The following is a 14,132-nucleotide window of genomic DNA, read 5'->3' as shown; positions in this document are numbered from 1 at the left end:
ATGTATTGTAGAGTTTTAGTTACAATATTTTACTTTTTAAAAATGTAATATTACTACATTAAGAAATTGTGAGTTATATAACACAACCCTGAATAGTAAATATAATAATTAACCTAAAAATGGAATATTGTGCCGGCTTCAGCCAAAAATACGCAAGAAAAAGTACAGCATTTTTTTATGGCATTATAAAATACGCATTATTATAGTTTTTATACACAAGAAAAAATGTGATATAATAAAGGAGACACTTTATTTTCACCAATAGTTTTTATCTACTATTTAGTCATTAGTTGCAGTTGTATCTGGTTTATACGTAATTCAGGGGAACAAGAAATATTACGTGCAACTTACTCGTAAATTAAGCTTCGATATTATATCTATGCTAATGTAAGTTTTGATCTTTTTAAATACCTAGGTTATTTTGTGTTTTGTAAAATTAAAACAATTTGGTAGCACTGTATTAAGTAGTTGTATGCTACTTATTGGAGAATATTAAATTAACGACTTTTCCATGAGATCTATTACTTTCTCATATGCTCGATTAGAAATCTCTTATGATGTGGAAACGTAATAAACAAGTGTAATGAAATTGTAAACCAGATTAAGTTCTAGCCTAGATGCAAAGTAGAATTATACTGTACTTTTGTTGCCGAATTAACTTTTACGTTAATTACGACTAAAGTGCTATTATTAAAAATAAAATAATTAATAATTAAACATGCATATTTAATGAAGTAGAAGCTAGGTGCTTGGACTCAATTAGGAGTTCACAATTAGCACTTTAATACAGCACATAGATTGAAAAATGTTTAGGTGTAGAAAGTCTATGGTAATCATCACATGATAATCATTTTCTAATTCGAAAATGTCGCTTTAGAGGATCCTAGTTAATTTTTTTCTGTCAGAATATATTTAAATCTGCTATCCCACAAGAATTTTTTGCTAGTGCTCTGAATTGTCACTCTAAATAATTCAAGGTTCTTTCTTAGGCAAACGTGTTCTTTGTATTGTCAATTACGTGTCATATATTTTCTAAAATCGTGTAATGCTAGAATCCTTTGTACAGGGCAGACGAGGGAGTCTTTGAGTTCAGCGTATCTGCAAGGTCGTTCATTCACCTTTGAATTCTTTTGTATTTTCACTTTCCTCGAACCCATCATAGTTTATGACTCTAAAAAATGTATCGATTTTGAAAAAGTCACACTAAACAGCTGAAATGCTGGTCTGGACTTCATTCACTGGAAGGAATTACGGTCAATGTAACTAGACATAATTTTGGGCATTCAGGTGTGGAGTAATGGCATATAAATGCATACAAGTGCATGATTAGCTAAGGTGTCACGTGTCACATCCAATTATTTTTTACTCGGATATTTCTATAGTGATCGGGAAAAGTGACACAAGTCAGTTTCCACAAACCTTTTTTGATAATTTATTGACAACTTGCGGAACATCTGTTCGCTTGGAAAAAAATACATAGTTATTCCTCCCATTACAATAATTCATACAGAAAAAAATCAAATCGACATAAACCAGTGTAAGTTGTCAATAAATTATCAAAAAAGGTTTGCGAAAAGTGACTTATGTCACTTTTCCCAAGCACTGCAGATTCAACGATGCTGTATCAACTGCTGGATTATTTAGCTTCAATGGAATTGGTCATAGCCAGATGGTATTTGGTAAGGGTACATTGTTATGAGAAAGGATTGATGTCCTCTTCGTTGGATATTTTCTCTTCTTTTCTTTTTTTAAGATATCGAGGCAAGTTTGGGAAAATTGTGTTATGGCATACGGTTTTGGTCGCCAGTTCTTGCGTGGAAGTCCTACCTCTTTACTGGCAATAATAAATTTATCGGCTCTTACAATCAAAAGTCGCCCTTGGTAGCACAGTTAGTATAGCGCTGGCTTCCTATGCTCGAGGTTGCGGGTTCGATCCCAGCCGAGATCGATGGCATTTAAGTGTGTTTAAATGCGACAGGCTCATGTCAGTAGATTTACTGGCATGTAAAAAAAAACTCCTGTGGGACAAAATTCCGACACACCGGTGAAGCTGATATAACCTCTGCAGTTGCGAGCGTCGTTAAATAAATCATAATTTAAAAAATCACAATCAAAACCGCAGAAAAACGGATATCACAGATATAAGAACGAGCATACAGTTTTCTTTGTTCGTGGAATTGCTCTACACCACTTCTGAAAAATAGTCTATTCTATGGATGGATAAAATAAACGTCTCTTCCTTACAGAGTATACAGTATAATTGGATTTACATCAAGAACGAAACAATTAGGCTTATTACTACTCGCTCACATAAATGGCACAATAAAAATCACCCAAATACCACAAGAAATATCTTCTTAATTCCATAGCAGAACGAGTTTTACCTGCTCTGTCCATAGTATTAAGAGGAAAACTGCAATCTTAGAACGATCGCCATGCCAATGTTTCGCTCAGTTGCCGTGGCACTAGGGGGTTTAAAAGTCCCATTAGACCCTTGCCGAGTTACTACACTTTCCATTCTAAACGCTCTGGTAGTACTATACCACATATAATATTGAATGGGATTATTGTTAAATACAGTGAAACAATTAAAAATCTTGGCCTTTTTATGGATAGTGATCTAAATTGGAACACTCAAGTAACATACATTTGCAAAAAATATTTTCTCAACTTCACTCCTTGTTTCATATGAAAGAATTTCTACCACTTAGTCTAAAAAAGAATCTTATTCAGACGCTTGTAATGCCCCATTTTGATTATCGCGATTCCTTGCTAACTAATATAAGTTCACTCTTAGCTGAGAGACTACAATGTACATGTTCATAATGTGTGCATACGATTCATCTGCAATACTCGTAAATTTGACCATATAACACCTTCCCTCCAGTTGCTTTCATGAGTGCATCTGAAGGAACGAAGAACATTACATTCACTGTCTCTTCTGTTTAGAATCATGCATACTTCTACTCCAAATTATCTGTTATCATGCTTTCAATTTCTTACAACTCTTCGAAACCGACATCAAGCACTTCTTTCTATCCCTCATCATAGAACGTCTTTATACTCATCTTCCTATACTGTAGAAATACCTCGCCTCTGGAATTCGTTACCTAATGAGGTCAGGGACTGCCAGACTTTATCACAATTCAAAATTAAATTGGAAAATTTTGTCTTAGTTAATGTTGTTTAGGTATTGCTAGAAGTATTGATTTGTGTTTTTTCTTTTTCTTTTTTAATCTAGATTAAAATTGCAAGTTTCTTGTTTATGTTAGTTAGTTAGGATACAATTAATTATGATACTTAATCACTCATTTAAAGTTTGTATGACTGCAACCTGTGTATATTTTTGTGTGGCTTTACTTTGTTTATAGTGTTTTTTTCCTCTCTCTCTCTCTCTTTATTTCTTGTGTAGCTTTACTTTGTATATAGTGTTTTTTTCTGTTTATTTCTATTATTGTATTTGTATTCCTGGTGTTGTGGAAGAGAAGGCCTGGTGGCCTTAACTACACCAGAATAAATAAATAAATAAATATATTATTACCTATATCAGTACATAATGGAGATAGTCTTCCCCACAATCTTTCATAAATAGTTGTAGTGAAAATGAATTTAAGTGAAAATTTCGGGGAGAGGATAAGATGACCAAGTCCTGCAAACGAACATAATTTAAGTATTTGATAGATAAAGGTAAAAACTGTTGAAGTAGGAAATAAGTTGTTTACATTGAAGTATTATAATAAATGATTTTGTATTTTAACAGGTTCTTGATAAAATAGCATTGGAAGAAGAAGAAAATAAAATTGCTTTAGAGGATAATACAGAAGATCAAGAGGTAAGAACTGTATAAGAGGTAAGAATCGTGATATTATAATTGAATTTATATCAGTACAATGGAAGTAAAATGACGTCAAAACGAGTAGTGCTGAAGTTTTGCTATCTTCATAGTTCTTCGGTACAATAAGTATTTCAGTCCACCACTGTGGAGTAACAGCACATCTGACGGTGAAACTAGCGGGCCTGGGTTCAAATCCTGGTTGGGATAAGTTACGTGGTTGAGGGTTTTTTCCGGGGTTTGCCTTCAACCCATTAACTTTTGGCACTGGACCCTGAGCTCATCTCATTCAGACAGTTAGATATCCATAGCAGTTGATAAAGCGTCGTAAAAATATATATTTCACATTGCTATACGAAAGTCATAAATATGAATATCATAAAAAGAAAGTACTAAGCCTATGTATTTATAAAATTTAGTTTTATAGCATGGCATAGGTGAATGGAAGCTTAAGCCATGTTGACACAATAAGAGTACATTCAGACCAAGTACACGCGTATGAGCACACTCCTAAACGTGGTTGATACGTATAGTCAATTGGATAATTTAAAAAATGGCAGATCTGGTCCTGCAGGGTATCGGAGTTGTGGCAGACATGTTGATGAATGAACTAAAAATACATCAAATTTACACATATTGGTAGAGTTGCCATAATTATTTTCTATAAAACCGGGACAAAGGTACGGGGTTAAGTTATTATGAGTTCTACTTTACTAATGATGGTACAATGTCAGTACATTGCACGTCAGTATTTTATTAGACTACTTGAGAACTTGATGTACAATTCACACCTTGTTATGGAACATTTATGTATTTTGATTTTTGACACTTTGTTAAGAATTTCACATACTTTAAACTTTATGAGCATTAGATTTTCTTATACCAAGCACACTTTTCAGAAGATTGTTTACAGAATCTAGATACTTCGACATTTTGCTACTTGTAATCAGTTTATAAAATTCACTACAACTAATATCTGACATATGGTATTGAATATCAAGAATTGCCCTTATTGATGCCAAACTTAATCTGCTTCTGTCTTCAGTCCAGTGAGTGTTCATTAAGGAGAATACCCTCTCTACGTTAGCATTATGCCCTGGGAGAGAAAAGTAAAACTGAACAATTTTTAAGAGCTCTGAATACTGATCTTCTGAGACACAACTTTTGAAGAACATTGTCAATTTCTTATTAGCTAATCAACTGGTAAATTCTGTGTTTGTTTCGCTTACTGTGGCAAAAGACTTTAATTTCACTGCCTGGGTCCACACCTGTGGAGTAACAGTCAGCGCGTCTGGCCGCGAAACCAGGTGGCCCAGGTTCGAATCCCGGTCGGGGAAAGTTACCTGGTTGAGGTTTTTTCTGGCGTTTTCCCTCAACCCAATACGAGCAAATGCTGGGTAACTTTCGGTGCTGGACCCCAGACTTATTTCACCGGCATTATCACCTTCATTTCATTCAGACGCTAAATAACCCAGATATTGAAAAAGCGTCGTAAAATAACATAATAAAGTAAAAAAAAAAATCACTGCCTGGTCAAACAAACTACTTTCATTCAATTTGCAAGTACTCTTCTCACTCAAACTGAAATAGAAATAAACTGAATTTGCCATCCAGATTCGAAAAATTATATATCTCAAACTATGATTCACTTGAAAGTAAGAAGCAGAAGGATTTAAGTTTATTCTCAATTTCTCGAACTTATAACTTTTTTCAGATTAAGTGGATGTAAGAGTCTTGTAGGTTTCTAAAATAAAATTAATAAGAATCATATACAGTTATTGTAAGTTATAAAAATATCAAACTACACAGTATCATTTCTCTGCTGTGTTATATGTATGCTGCACACATTTAACTTAACTGCTGTTGGAGCGCTACTGTCGCATAAGCTGTCGAGCGTTGGCAAAAAAAAAAGTGTCGGAGTTGCGCAACTGTATGTATTAGACTGTGATTGTAGTCAAGTTTCCAATCGATTAATAACAATCGGATTTTAATATGGCAGCTGAGGCGGAAATTTCAAATACATTTCATAGTAGAAAAGATATAATATTAACTGATCTCTGAAAACAAATTTTGAATGACGTCATATGCGTCAGGAGTCATACAATAGCTGAACTGTTGTGGGAGATGACAGACCAGTAGTGAGTGATTTCATAGTCAGGCTGCACAGTGTCTCACAGCACAGCAGCAATGGCCAAGAAAATTGAGCCTTTTTGGGAGGGGTACATTACGACCCTTACATTAGTGAAAATAAAAGAAGCCTGCAAAAAACGTGGTTTCGTTATTTCCAAGAAAGCATCTTCTGTGTACCTAATAAGATTGGTAAAGCTTGGATGGGAATAAATTTGTATCATTTCGGGGGTGGATTTGTTTTTCCCTTCTGGAATTAAATTCATCCGAGCTTTGCAAGATTAATCCAGTCTCTATCATCATATCCCACCTCCCTCAAATCCTTTTTAATATTATCCTCCCATCTACGTCTCGGCCTCCCCAAAGGTCTTATCCCCTCCGGGCTCTCAACTAACACTATATGCATTTCTGGATTCACTCATATGTGCTACATGCCCTGCCCATCTCAAATGTCTGGATTTAATGTTCCTAATTATATCAGGTGAAGAATGCAATACGTGCAGTTCTGCGTTGTGTAACTTTCTCCATTCTTCTGTAACTTCATCCCTCTTGGCCCCAAATACTTTTCTAAGAACCTTATTCTCAAACACCCTTATCTCTGTTCCTCTTTCAAAGTGAGAGTCAAGTTTCATAACCATACAGAACTGGTAATATAACTGTTTTATAAATTCTAACTTACAGATTTTTTGACAGCAGACTAGAAGACAAAAGCTTCTCAACCAAATAACAACAGGCATTTCCCATGTTTATTCTGCGTTTAATTTCCTCTCAAGTGTTATTTATATTTGTTATTGTTGCTCCAAGATATTTGAATTTTTCCACCTCTTCAAAGGAAAAAATCTCCAATTTTCATAGTATTTCCATTTCTTACAATATTTCGGTCACGAGAGACAATCATATACTTTCTCTTTACGGGTTTTACTTCCAAGCCTATCTGTTTACTTGCTTCAAGTAAAATTTCCATGTTTTCCCTAATCGTTTGTGGATTTTCTCCTAACATATTCACGTCATCTACTGTACACAGACAAAAACTGATGTAACCTGAATAATTTCGAGGAAAAAATTGTTCCAGGGCCGGGTATCGAACCCGGGACCTTTGGTTAAACGTACCAATGCTTTCCCACTGAGCTACCCGGGAACTCTACCCGACACCGATCCAATTTTTCCCTCTATATCCACAGACCTCAAAGTGGGCTGACAACAGTCAAGCAACCAACATTTGAGTGCACACTAACTCTGTGTGACTTTTTAAATTGTGGTTTTCTGTTACGTACAGTGACGTGTATTATGCAAATTAAGCTTTCAGGAATAACTCCCTGTAAAGTTAATTGGAGAAAAATTGGATCGGTGTCGGGTAGAGTTCCCTGGTAGCTCAGTGGGAGAGCGTTGGTATGTTTAACCAAAGGTCCCGGGTTCGATACCCGGCCCCGGAACAATTTTTCCCTCGAAATTATTCAAATTAACTTTACAGGGAGTTATTCCTGAAAGCTTAATTTGCACTGATGTAACCTATTCAATTCCAAACCCTCTCTATTATCCTGAACTTTCTTAATGACATATTCTAGAGCGGAGTTAAAAAGTAAAGGTTATATTGCATTTCCCTGCTTTAGCCCTGTGAATTGGAAAAGCACCAGATAGAAGTTGGCCTATACGGACTCTGCTGTAAGTTTCACTGAGACACATTTTAATTAATCAAACTGGTTTCTTGGGAATACCAAATTCAATAAGAATGTTAATAATACTTCTCTCTTAACTGAGACATATGCCTTTTTGAAATCTATGAATAACTGATGTATTGTATCCTTATACTCCCATTTTTTTCTCCAATATTTGTCGAATATAAAAAAATCTTCTCAATAGTCGATCTATTACGCCTAAAACCGCACTGATGATCCCCAATATTTCATCTACATATAGAATTAATCTTCTCAAAAGAATATTGGACAAAATTTTGTACAGTGTCAACAAAAGTGATATTCCTCGAAAGTTACTACAGTTAGTTTTGTCCCCCTTCTTAAAAATAGGTACAATTATGGATTCCTTCCATTGTTCTGGTACAATTTCCATTTCCCAAATAGCAAGTACAAGCTTATAAATTTCGCTAGATAATATGCTTCCACCAACTTGTATTAATTCTGCTGGAATTTGATCGAAACCTAGAGACTTGTCCTTTTTCAGATTTTCTATCACAATTTCGACTTCAGAAAGTGTAGGTTCGGATATAAATTGCTCAGCAGTTTGTATTTGAATTTCGCCTGGATCATTTCTATTTGGCCTATGTACATTTAGTAGTTGCCCAAAATAGTTTTTCCATCTGTTCAGGATTGAATAAGAGTCTGCAAGCAAGTCACCATTCTCATCCTTGATCATGTTTACCCTTGCCTGATATCCATTCTTAAATTCCTTTATGTCCTTATATAAATCTCGAATGTTTTTATTCTATTTGTTTCCATCTCATTCAGTTTTTCCTTCAAGTAATCTTTCTTTTTATTCCTAAGTGTGCGACTTGCTTCACGTCTTTCATTGAAATATTTATCTCTGTTTGCCTCAACTGAATCCTGTAAGAATTTCAGTTTTACCTGTTTCCTTCTTTCTACTACTTTGGAACAATCTTCATCAAACGACGGTTTCTTTTTCTTAGTTTCATAATAACCTATGCTCTGCTCAGATGCTATTTTGATACTATCTCTGATATTTTTCCACACACTATTAACGTCTAATGTCTCAATTTCCTAAAGTGGCAAACGTATTTGAAATTTCGATCTGATAATGTTGCTAGTTTCCTCGTCCTTTAATTTCAGGATATTGAATCTGCTAATATTAACTTGTTGCTCTACTTGCTTGGCTACTGATAATCTTTCTCTTAATTCTTCAATTATCAAATAATGGTCAGAATTACAGTCTGCCCCCCTGAAAGTTCGAATGTCTGCTATACTAGTATGTCTTCGTTTATCTATCAAGATATGATCTATTTGGTTGTGTGTCAATCCATCTGGCGAAGTTAAGTATATTTATGCATATCCTTATGGGAGAATGTTGTACTTTTGACAATTAAATTTTTTGATGTCGCAAAGTTGACTAACCTAACTCTATTGTCATTACTCGTGTGTAGGCTCTCTTTTCCAATAATGAGTTTAAAAATATCCTCCTGTCCTGTTTGAGCATTGAAATCCCACAATAAAATTTTAATGTGATATCTAGATAACTGATCAAGTGTGTTCACATTCCTCATAGAAGCTATGCTTTATATGGTCGTCTTTCTCTTCTGTAGGAGCATGAGCATTTATAACTACGATATCGCACCATCTATCCTGTCACTGATAAATTCGATCCTTTTTACGGCTGATTTTATTCTTTTATGAACAAAGAATCCTGTTCCTAATTGGTGATTATTGGGCCATATGAATAAAACTGAAGGATTTCCTTCGAAGCAAGAGGTTGAAGTATAAGGATGTGCTCCGAAGCAAGAGGTTGAAGTATAAGCATATGCTTCAAAGTGTAAGAATAACCTCTACCTTATCCTTCGACCTTATGCTTCTAAGACAGGAGCATGTGCTCATGAATGTTGTTGTGTCGTTTCATGTTGCAGTACTGTGTATTTGTCGGCGCTCTTTGTCAGCTGAGTGCGGGTGTTCGGTTTCATAAAGAAATGAGATAAGCAGCAATGGTAGATATCCCAATGACATAGCAAGTTTCCTTCTGATGCTAATAAACCACACTCATTTCAATCACAGTCCCGCGCCGTGGCGTCGTGGTCTAAGGCATCTTGCCTAGGACTCGCGTTACGGAATGCGCGCTGGTTCGAGTCCTCGTGAGGGAAGAAATTCTCTCATGAAATTTCGGCCAGTGTATGGGACCGTGCCCACCCAGCATCGTGATGCACTTGGGGAGCTACGATAGGTAGCGAAAATTCGGTTTCGCAAACCAGCTATAACGGCTGGGGGGATCATCATGCTAACCACACGATACCTCCATTCTGGTTGGATGATCGTCCACCTCTACTTCGGCATGTGAACGTGAGGCCAGCAGCCGGCTGGTCGGTCTTGGCCCTTCAGGGCTGTAAAGCCATGGATTTACTTTTACTTTACATTTCAATCACAACTAAATAAGGATTCCACGTGGTTAAAACTGCATCTTCCGATTCAGACAGCGGTAGCTTTGTGCCCCTTGAAAGTACAATTACATTTTTAGCTACACATCCTGGAATATTTAAAAAAGTGACAAGTTCCAAAAGTGAAAAGGAAAGAAAAGCGGCAGCATTTCAGAAAATTATAAAAATTATTGTAAGAAAATTCGGCATAGTAATAAATTCCTCTTAACATGCGTCTTTGAAGTGCCCATAATAGCATTATTAAATATTATAATTAAATCTACTATAAGAAATATTGATAGTTAATTAAAGTTTCTACGTTAATCTGTGTGCATCAATAAAATACGAGTAGTAAAATTATACCAATGCAGTGACGTGAATGTATTTGAAATCCTTCCAGTGGCAGGTTCCTCTTGCTCTTCAGTATTTTCATTTTCATTTAAATCCTATATATTGTCTGTAAAGTCATAATTATGATCATATAGGTACTTCCTAGCTTACATAGTGAAAAACAAAGCAACAAACAATATGATTGTTGGAATGTTTGAGGCAGCAATTGTACAGTATGTAGAATGGGAAACCTGCTTCTTAGGCCTAGTTAGCCAAAGGAACGTTCTATGATAAATAATTGTCTCTTTATTTAAAAATCCGATTTCGATATGATACCATGAGCCATGGTTCGAAGCCGTCACCGAATAGGACAGTATTTTTAAATCCACTAAACACATCACGAACTGATGAATTTTTCCATATTCTACAGTCAAGAACGGACCCTAGCCAACTAACTGCAACACTAGTCAAGCATTCCTTTGCTTTGCATGGAGCTTGCAACATAGGCCTACTCATAATTTTATCACCATACCACCATGCTGTGTATGTTTAGCAATACGCACGAGTGCAGTCTAATACACTGATTACACTCGGAAAATTTAATTTATATAACTATTCAGGTTTTGCAACAGTTATATCTTGTAATGATGATAACTTGAGCCATTTGTTCGCTTTTTCCATTATATTTAAATACATTAATAACAGTTTTACTCATAGTGGTCCGACGTATACCCATCTCTTCTGCAATACCTGATTGGAATCTCCGATCGACCATGAACCGCAAAAAAAAAAAAAAAAAAAAAAAAACAACTTCATTTTTATTTCCAAGGATGGCTGGCTGGGTGGCTGATTGGTTTTACGAGGGCTGGACCCGACACAGATTCGTACACTTGAGCACCCTTTGGTCCATTGTGCGCCCTGTATATGATGATTGTCCAAATCCGACAGGTGACCTGAGTGGCATTCGTGAATTTGACACTGACAGGTTGGCCAGGTCCCGTTTCGCGACGATAAACCCCAGCGGCCGGAGCTCCAAGCCCTTCCTATATCAGCATCGGAAACCCGTACTACTCCCAAGAATTCACTCTAACCTATTTTTACTATTGCAGATATAGATGAAATGGAATGATAGAGGGAAACGCGAGTATCCCGAGAAAACTCTTTGCAACATATAATTGGTCTACCACAAATTCCAACACGACCTGGCCGAGGATCGAATCCGGGCCTCCGGGATTGCAGACAGCACGCTAGCACTTGGGCCCCTCTTCTTCTCTCCTGTGTTTCTTCCAGAAAATGAGATGTAATCCATTGGATATTTTCTTCATTAAATGTATATAAACTCTTATACTGCTCCCCAACAGTACACCAACGCAATTTGTAGTATTTTTCACGACGTAATGCGACTGGTAATTCAACCACATCAGTAAACCACAGAGATGAGTCTGCTCCTGACCAGACTTCACTTTTTAGAAGGATATGCTTCACTTTATTCATACATTTTTTTCTAATTCTGAAGCAAAAGGTTGCGCTCCAAGCAAATGCTTCTTCCTGTGAAGCAAGTGCTCTTTTCCTATTGCGTCATCAAGAGCAAAAGGTTTTGCTCTGCATTTTATTATTAAAATCTGAAGCACATCCTTCAAAATAGTAGAGTAAAAGGATATGCTCAACTTTATTCTTACGGCCCATTGTTTCCTTCCCCATAATACAACAAGTAATCTCCTATTTGTGATATGCCATTCCCATCTAACCTACGCTCTTGTACTCTCACGAAGCTTATTCTATATCTAGCTAGTTCTTTTGCTACTAATGTTACCCCACCTGTTCTATAAAGACTAGTTATGTTCCAAGTACCAAATCTCATAACCTTATTCCTTTGCTGTGGTCGTGCCAGAGAATCAGTCCCATTTCGAGGCCTATTGTATGGTTTTGTAACAAGCTGCTTTTTACGGTGATGGGTTGTTAGCCATTTGCCCAACCCCCAAGCTGGAGGACAACCCCTTATCAGCTGTTCACGACTGCTTATTCAATATATTCGAAGCTACCCTCCATATCTGGGGGCCATCTCCTTTATCCACAATCTGAGGACGTGCCATGCTGTGGTGATAGGGACCCACAATACATGAGAGATTCAGAACTACAGCAGTAAATTTGAAAACCATGTTGGGTCTGATAAGCTATATGAATTAACAAAGTTATTACAATTATATTACAATAACATAAACTTCATAATAGAGATCAATTTAAAAATAGTGGCATATATATGCTACAATGCAAAAATTGCTCTAGCAAATATTGGTCAAACTAGCAGAAATTACAGAACCCGGTTTAATGAACATGTTTCTGATTTCAAATATAGTAGACGAAAATCGTTTTCAATGCATCTGATAGAACAAGGTCACGAATTAACCAATATAAATGATACACTATGGACCATTCACTCTATGAATGACAATCCATGTATACATATTGCTGAAGAATTATATATTTCACAAGCATTAAATAATGGTTTATCCCTTTTGAATGAGCAACTCCCGAACACACATAATCGACCTTATAATTTCCTACCCTTATTTAATAGTTTTTCATCTGCTGACAACAGGGTAACATTGCTAATACTAGCCATCCTTCTGTGCATTACAATGTTGTAGCATCGACTGACTTTATATTTTCCTACCCTTATTTAATAGTTTTTCATCTGCTGACAACAGAGTAACATTGCTGATACTAGCCATCCTTCTGTGCATTACAGTGTTATAGCATCGACTGACACAACTCTGTTTATATTTTATTAGTACACAGAACTATGAACGTAACAAAAATCGAAGAACATATTCTCTCTGACTGAGAGATGTGCCCCCCCCCCCCCACCCAAATTTGGAAGCCAGGCATGCCAGAAAGTGGACCTACCAAGAAAAGCACTTGATGTGAGATTGCACAAATGTTATTCATCCAGGAGCAATGTATTGATGTATGATATCCGAAAATGATAATTAGTAGAATTTGAGAAGCTTCAGAGTATATTATTTGTGTAATCTGCTATTCGCATATTGCTAAAGAGTTGGCATTCAGAAAGAGAGAGGTGGAGATTCTCAGGCAAATTGGGGCATAGTGGTAATAGTAAAACTCAACACAGTTTGACAGTGTCACATGTCTTTCATTAATGTGACAATTCTGCTTATAAGTGGCATACTCAGCAGCTTTGCCATGTTATACCACTATATGTAGTCTTTTAATAAGTAACATTTTTGTGCACTCCATGTTATTTTATGATTCATGTTGAGAATCACAATTGAGTCCTCTTCATATTGATATGATGTAAGATTCATGTGTAATTTGTATTGAACATTACATAGTTTTTTCCCCCTAGAAAGTTAGAGGGGAAAAATACTATAGTTTGTATATTCATTATCTTAAACTTACGTGTATTATAATTTTATTTTACAGGAAGAATTGCCATGGTGTATCATCTGTAATGAAAATGCTACTGTTCGTTGCATAGATTGTGACAATGATCTATACTGTAAGAGTTGTTATATACAAGGGCATAATGAATGGGGATACAATGACCACCACACAGTGCCCTATACACCAAAGAAGAATATGTATTGAAACTACAAATTAAAAGCTGTTATGAATATGCTTATTTATTTACTACACAATATTATGAATATTACAATGCTTTTTGTACAATGCTATACACTTATAATGAAGACTCATACGATAAAAAATTATAATAAAAAAAAAAAAACAAAA

The 14,132-nt window shown here is 35.9% G+C and overlaps 1 protein-coding gene across 6 annotated transcripts in view; it reads left to right on the top strand.

Moving 5' to 3' along the window:
- Positions 1 to 14,132, top strand: part of LOC138700178 (abscission/NoCut checkpoint regulator) — a 115,548-nt gene extending 101,416 nt beyond the window's left edge. For 4 of the 6 annotated variants that reach the window (XM_069826603.1, XM_069826598.1, XM_069826600.1 and 1 more), the window contains 2 exons: positions 3,761 to 3,832; positions 13,824 to 14,132. In XM_069826603.1, the coding sequence (XP_069682704.1) occupies positions 3,761 to 3,832; positions 13,824 to 13,988 (237 nt within the window). In that variant the 3' untranslated portion in view covers positions 13,989 to 14,132. Of the gene's footprint in view, positions 1 to 3,760; positions 3,851 to 4,830; positions 11,190 to 13,823 lie in introns of those variants that run through there. The other 2 variants (XM_069826601.1, XM_069826599.1) reach the window with 2 other exon arrangements.

The sequence above is a fragment of the Periplaneta americana genome, chromosome 5, assembly GCF_040183065.1.
Source record: "Periplaneta americana isolate PAMFEO1 chromosome 5, P.americana_PAMFEO1_priV1, whole genome shotgun sequence".
Lineage (NCBI taxonomy): Eukaryota > Metazoa > Arthropoda > Insecta > Blattodea > Blattidae > Periplaneta > Periplaneta americana.
This window is presented reverse-complemented; position numbering and strand designations above follow the sequence as displayed.